This window comes from Hyperoodon ampullatus (genome assembly GCF_949752795.1).
Source record: "Hyperoodon ampullatus genome assembly, chromosome: 19".
NCBI classification, from domain to species: domain Eukaryota; kingdom Metazoa; phylum Chordata; class Mammalia; order Artiodactyla; family Ziphiidae; genus Hyperoodon; species Hyperoodon ampullatus.
The window spans coordinates 2,561,951-2,568,529 of record NC_136932.1 but is presented as its reverse complement, the minus strand read 5'-3'; the positions used below and the strand labels follow the sequence as shown (position 1 = coordinate 2,568,529).

The 6,579-nt window shown below is 50.2% G+C and overlaps 1 protein-coding gene across 3 annotated transcripts in view; it reads right to left on the bottom strand.

Annotated features, from left to right (window-relative positions):
- Positions 1-955: 955 nt before the first annotated feature.
- Positions 956-6,579, bottom strand: part of FAM117A (family with sequence similarity 117 member A) — a gene marked incomplete at both ends in the record, with an annotated part of 42,214 nt that continues 36,590 nt past the window's right edge. For all 3 annotated transcript variants that reach the window (XM_079725912.1, XM_079725913.1, XM_079725914.1), the window contains 3 exons: positions 956-1,256; positions 4,060-4,210; positions 5,595-5,796. In XM_079725912.1, coding sequence (XP_079582038.1) covers positions 956-1,256; positions 4,060-4,210; positions 5,595-5,796 — 654 coding nt within the window. The remainder of the gene's footprint in view (positions 1,257-4,059; positions 4,211-5,594; positions 5,797-6,579) is intronic.

Below are 6,579 nucleotides of genomic sequence, written 5' to 3'. Positions count from 1 at the left end.
CCTCAAGCTGCTGGGAATACTTATTTATTTGGTCTATTAACACCAAGATCTGCAAAAAACAAAAAACAAACAAAAAAACACAACTTCTAAACACAGGATAATAAAACTTGAACATTAACATTCTTCTTCAATTTTGTGTAAGCTCTGCAGTATGGAAAATATACAAACTTCAAACAGCTGCAAAAATAGTGTCTTTGGGAGAAAATAGAGTTTCTACATCGATACAAGAAAAATAGGCATTTTTCTAATCCAACCCAGTCCTGGGGCAGGTGGAGGGTGGAGAGTCACCACTTGCCACCCGGAGGAATGCCAGCTCTCCCTCTCCCCTACTGCCCACCTGGGGCTGGGCAGGCTGGGCTGCTGCTTAAGACAATCTTAGAGTGAAAGCGAGATGAAAATGCCACTTAGGAAAATGCTTGGTTCCCCCTCTGCCAGCAGCTGGATTGGTCAAGTGTTATGGCCCTTTCGGGCTGCTTTGGTCAGCTCCTCCAATGAGAGGGAGGTAGGGGGATGGGACTGAGAGGATGGGGGAATCTATTCGGGTCTCCTCATCTGTGTCTGGGGAGGAGAGGTAAGGAAATCTGTGGTGTCCCCTCTCCTTTAATCATGGCCAGCTTGCTCCATGATAAAGACAAGGGCCCCATACACAGTCCTTCGGACTCACACCCAGGGGTGGGGGACCCAAGACCTTCTGGGTGAGTTTTCCACCAAGTGAGAGAGGTGACAAGAACACGGGTGTGACTTGTGAGCTGCCCAGCTGCTAGTGGAGAAGGCAGGTCCCCTCACATTTGAAGGGGCAGGGGTCCATGGGAAAGAGGACCCAGGGCTTTGACACAATAAATGAAAGTGCTCAAAGGCCAGGAGGGAAGGGCTCCTTCATCCCCCATCTCGGGGGAGCTCGGGAGGGGCCTGCCACCAAGGCACTGGTCTCCATGGTGAAGTGGGGGTGGGGCCCTCAGACCACCAGGGAGCTCTGGAAAAGCACGGGCTCTTCTGACGGTGGGGGGCGCTGCCAAGGCTCAAATGGCAGCGAGGAGGCCTTGGGGGCCTCTGGATCCTTCCGAGGCGGTGGCCTGGGGCTGGCCGGGGGAAGGGGGGATCCCGGGCTTGAGGGGCAGGTACGGAAGATGAAGCCCATTCCGGGGAAGAGGGGCTTCATCAAGCTGACCGGGCAGAAGGCCGAGCCGGTCGGGTTGAAGTGGACTTTGTTCTTGTCAGGACAGGAAGTCAGGAAGGCCAGGTCGGGACCTGGGGACCTGGAGGACGGAGAGAGAGACACAGACAACCGTGTGTGCGTGCACACAAACAGCCAGTGAGAAGGGGCGAGAGGTGTCACAGTGCCGGGGGAGCAAGGGAGCCAGGTCTCTGTTCCAACATGTTGGTAACTTGACCAAAAAAACGACAGGATGCTGAGCAACAACCAGTGCTCAGTAGGCCCCTCGGCTCTCCATGGTTTAGAAATATGGCTAAACAACAGGAAATCTACTTTAGCTAAAAACAGGAGGGATTAAAGCTAGACGGGAAGGAGAACTTCCTGACAGTGTGATTCTAGAAGAGGAGACCGAGAGATCTTTTAATTTGAGAGGTTTCATCACTGAACAGTGTTTTAGCGGCAGACACTTGCCTGAAAGCAGAGATCCAAGCAGAGTGACTTAGACTTTTTATAGCCTAAAGCAGGGTTTCTCATCCTCAGCACTATTGGCATTTGAGGCTGGATAATGCTTGGTTGTGGGGGCTATCGTGTGCATCATAGGATATTTAACAGCATCCCTGGGCCCTACCCACCATACACCAGTAGCACCCCACCCCAAATTGTGACAACCATTGCCAGATGTCCCCTGGGGGGAAAAGTATCCCCCATTGAAATCTACTGACCTCAAGAATCTAATTCTTGAGCAGATTTGAAAGGTGTGATTTTCAAAACCCTTGCTGGGAGGAAAGGACAGCAGCTAGACCTTATCAGGAAATCTAGGTTCTAATCCGCCAGGTGCTCTTGGCCTAACCTGCCTCACCTCTAACGTGGAAAGAATCCCTACCCTTCTGATCATGTTGGGGAAATGAACGGATTAGAAGAGGTCGGGTCAGAGAGTTCTAGAGTAAAAGGCATCCTTACGATGAAAAAGGAAGACGAATGTCTGGCCATGCTTCAAGGGTGAGGAGCCCTGAGAAGCTGCTAGTTATGAGGATTCCGGGCGAGAAGACAAAAGTGTGGGAAGATAGTCCAGCTCTGCACCAATGCTTCCCATCGCCTAACTTTTTCTTGAAGTGTAATGTATACATACAGAAGAATGCACTTAGTGTACAGCTTGACAAATCGATGACTATTTTAACTGTAGAATTCTAATCATTGCAAACCCAGGAAGAAGAGCGAGGCACGCAGAGGAGGGCAGATGTCGGCCCAGCGTGAGAGACGGGAGGAGAGGTAGAGGGAAGCAAGGCCCGTGTGCAGGGTGTGTTTGGAAGCCTGGGGTCCCAGAGGACTCCGCAGCGGCAAGGTGCCCCCTGACTGAGCAGGGCTTAAAAGAATCCCACTTTAGGAAGAGGTGGGGGATGGGCAGGAGAGGGAATGCTCTCAGTGTGCGCATGCATGCACGAGGAGGGTGACCCAGGGGAGACCAAGTAACACTCGAAGGACGTGAGGGCAACCAGCGTGACCCTGAACGGCTTGATTCCCTCCCTGGGAATCTCACACGATGGGCAGCCAGGAAGAGGAAAATGTGGCAGAGGAACCAATAAACACAAGAACTTCCCAGTAGGAAAGTTCATACAATGAAGAGACACCAATGAGCTGAGAATTTCTATCCCAGGATATCTAAGAAAGTAACTGATGGATCACCACCTCTCTCAAAGGGTTAACATAGGGGCAGGAAGCTGGATGAGATGACTTTAAACCTCTTCTGGCCTTACGAGCCTACAAAAGAATAAAGACAAGCAACAGCCTAACTGCCACAAGCAATTCCAGGTGGTAATTACTCAACCATACTGTGGACCGGGGAAGGGTACGAGAGCCCAGAGTCTGCTTAAGCTACGAGATCTGGCCTCTTCCCCCCACATGACCCCAGAGGATCGAGGGTTCTTGGAGAGAGGTGCCAGGCAACAGTGATGATGGGAGCAAACCCTCAGTGCCCCTGGTTTTCTCCATAATTCCCACTCTGGGTTATATATGTACCTCCTGCTGCTACCATGGGTTGTCCTCTCCCTTATCTGAGATACAGATGGAGCCATCAGGGCCCCACACCCTGTCCTAGCTAAATCTCCACGCACACACCATAACTAAACTTCCTCACTGCCGTCGAATCCACAGCTTCCAATGTGAATCGGCCCCAGTGAACATTCCAGTGGCAGTGGGAATATGATGAACCCTCTCCTTAGCTCCTGCTAAGGGGACTGTGGGGCACTTGGAAAGTTTTGGCTCTTGATTCTCCCTGCTAATGGGAGGGAACTGTACTAAAGAAATCTACTTAAGAATGACTTCTGAATTGTCCGGTCTGGTTTGGGAATATTCCATAGTCCTTACTTGCAAGGACTGGAAATTTCTGTCTGGGAGTTCATGACACTTGAACCACTGCAGCTGCAGGGTGAAGATTTGACTCAGAAGCAAGCAGAAAGCTTTTTAGGCTCCCCCTGCCACACCGGTGGGCATGAGGCGCTTCTAAGCTCTGCCTGAAGAGAATTACTAGTATGTTCTCTCTCTGATTATGGTCTAGCAAATTCTCACACCTTCCCCGGGGATGGAAAAAAATAGAAGAAACAAAGGATTTAGGTTTCAGATCTCTTTCCTTTCCAGCTCCTGCTGCGCTTGTGGCTGGCATGTGGGCAGAGAGCGGGTTTCTATGGAGCTCATGATAAGCAAAGACTTAGGTGCTCAGAGGAGGTAATGTCAACAAGTTTGGTCATGGAAAGACTGCAGTACTGGTCATCTACAGCTGACAATGTCTCCAGGACAAGAGGGAGTCAGACTAAAGAGAGGCCTATCAGGTGGGATGCCACAGGGCTCAGCCCGCATGCCTGTCCCTCCCTCGCACATCCTGACCCCCACCGACCGGCTGAGGTACTCACGTGGCCTCTTCAAACACCCGCACTCTCTCACAGCCTTCCGGGGGTTCCCGTTTGAAGACGTAGCTGTGATTGGGCCGAGGGGAGGCGGCAAAGGCAAGCACTGGAGACGGGCTGCCCTCTTCCAGGAAGGCTGGGCGGCCTGGAGGGGAAGCTGCAGACAGAGTTAGGCTGAGCCCCACGGTGCTCAAGGAAGGGCTCCGCTTTCCCGGACTCAGGCCTTGGTGTAAAGGGGCAGGACTGGGAGATACGGTACGGTGGGCGGCAGTGGTTATGTTAATCCAGGTTGTTTGTCTACACTCTACCTTAAAACATCTTTGAGGCAGCCTTACAAGAATACAAACCTTGTATATGTGTGGCTGATTCACTTGGCTGTACAGCAGAAACTAACACACCATTGTAAAGCAATTATACTCCAATAAAAAAAAAATTAAATACCATAAAAAGAGGCCCAATAAAATAATGATGATAAATAAAATAAAATTTTTAAAAAATAGAGAAAATAAAACCAGAATTGTAAGGGGAAAAAAAATACAGAATTTGTTATACAGGATAAAAAATTACAGTTGAACTGACAGAAAAGTTGGGTCTAATACCAATTCCATATTCCCCAGAGGTAGACTGCGACTGGAACTCCAAGTCTCAGACTTGAAACATCCCTATCTCTGCCTTCTTCCAAGACTGCACCGCCCTGCCTGCCAACATACCACAGCTTCTTCCTTTCCATGGTTTTGAATATCTATCCCTTCTTCCAGGAAGAGCTCTTGTACTGACTCAGACAAGCAATCTTTACTCAACCCAACTTGTGGAATAAGATTCCTCTCACTTTCCACACAGCAAATGTATTTTGCCTAGGTTGCAAATATTGACTTTATCTGTATTTATCTCACATTTATTCTTTATTTTCTATGCTCTGTTTACCTCGGTATTGTTAGATCATGCCTTTGACCAGCCTACCTCATGGGGTTGCTGTGAGGATCAAGTTAGGTGATGCAGGCAACAGTGCTTTAGAATGTCAGGATCATTACGATGGAGAGGAGGGGCTCTTATCTTGTCCTCTCAGTGACGCAGCCACGGCAGAATAGAAAGTGGAGATTTGGAGTCAGAAAGCTTGGGTTTCGATTTGGGTCAAACTGTGTGACCCTGGGCAAAAGACCACATTCTTTTATTTACAGCGTTCACACCCGCCTTGAGATGTATTGCTGGTAATGGGTCCGGTGGACACCTGAACGGGCTCGTGGGCTCTCCACGACGGCATGCTGAGCCTCAGCCAAAAAATGGGGGGGTGGGGGGGATTGCTTCTTTGGATTACAGTGAGGATTAAATAAAATTGTAAGTGCAGAAGCTTCATACACATTATAAGTTAGAATCTATATCAAGGACCACTACAACGGATGGAATATAGATGACTCCCAAAGATATTCTAGTTGGTTAGTAAGTAAAAGGTGCCTGGCCAGAAATTGATGAGAGTTGGAGAAGGGCACGGAGATGACCCCATACCCCACGTGGGCCCCGCAGCCTGGGCCTCCCCAGCTCACCTTTGTCACTGGGGATGGACGTCAGCTCCTCGGCTGCACCCTGGTGCTCCTCACGGCTAGTCTGGCCAGAAGGCTGGGGGGATGCCAGGGGCATGGAGGGAGAGCTGGCAAGGTTTCCAGGCTCCAGGAGGAGGAGGGGATGATCACAGCTGCCGCTCTGGGGGGGAGCTGGGGCACGGTGCCCGTCAGGGATTTCAAGGATCTGCCGAGGAAGAGTGGGGGTCAGGCTGGCAGGGCTGCGGTGACCTCAGGATCATCCCCTTGCCACTGTCCTTGTCCTCTATTCACAACACACGGTGACAGCAGGACAGCATCTCTTCACGTCACTGACTTCCCCACCAACCCCCATCTAAGAGACCCTGCCTCCTGCTTCTCCCAGAGTGCTTCACTCTTTCCCCTCATAGATAGAGCTTTATGACTACATATTTATTTTATGGTTTCATCAAGGTGTTGCCCCCACAAGGCTGTAAGCCTCACGAGGGCAGGGGCCTCCTGTGTGTCAGGCTCTGGGAACACAAAGGTGAATAACACATGGGGGCACAAGATGGGGCAAACCACCAGGACCCTGTAACAGCCACAGGCCGTTGCAGGACAAACGTGCAGATTATTACCATGTATTAAAGACACCCCCCCTCATTTTTTTTTAACATTCAATGGTACTTGTGTCCACAGCTCACCAGTCTGTGTGCACGTGTAAAAGCCTACATATACGCACATTAAAAATCAACCAGCAAGCAAATCATAAACTGAGGAGTGTGCCCATTAGAATTATATTAATATTGCCTAACTGGCATTCCCCAATTGTCCTGTGTCAGTATAACAATGTGCCTGAGACTGCAGAAAAGGGAGCAAATAATTCTGCCTGGGAGTGGAGCGGGGGAGAAGGCTGTACAAAGGCAACTGGGCATGAAGGATGAACGCATGTCACCAGGTGGAGACGGAGGGAAGGGACGCATAACTAGTACTGGGGCCACTTGACCCGAGG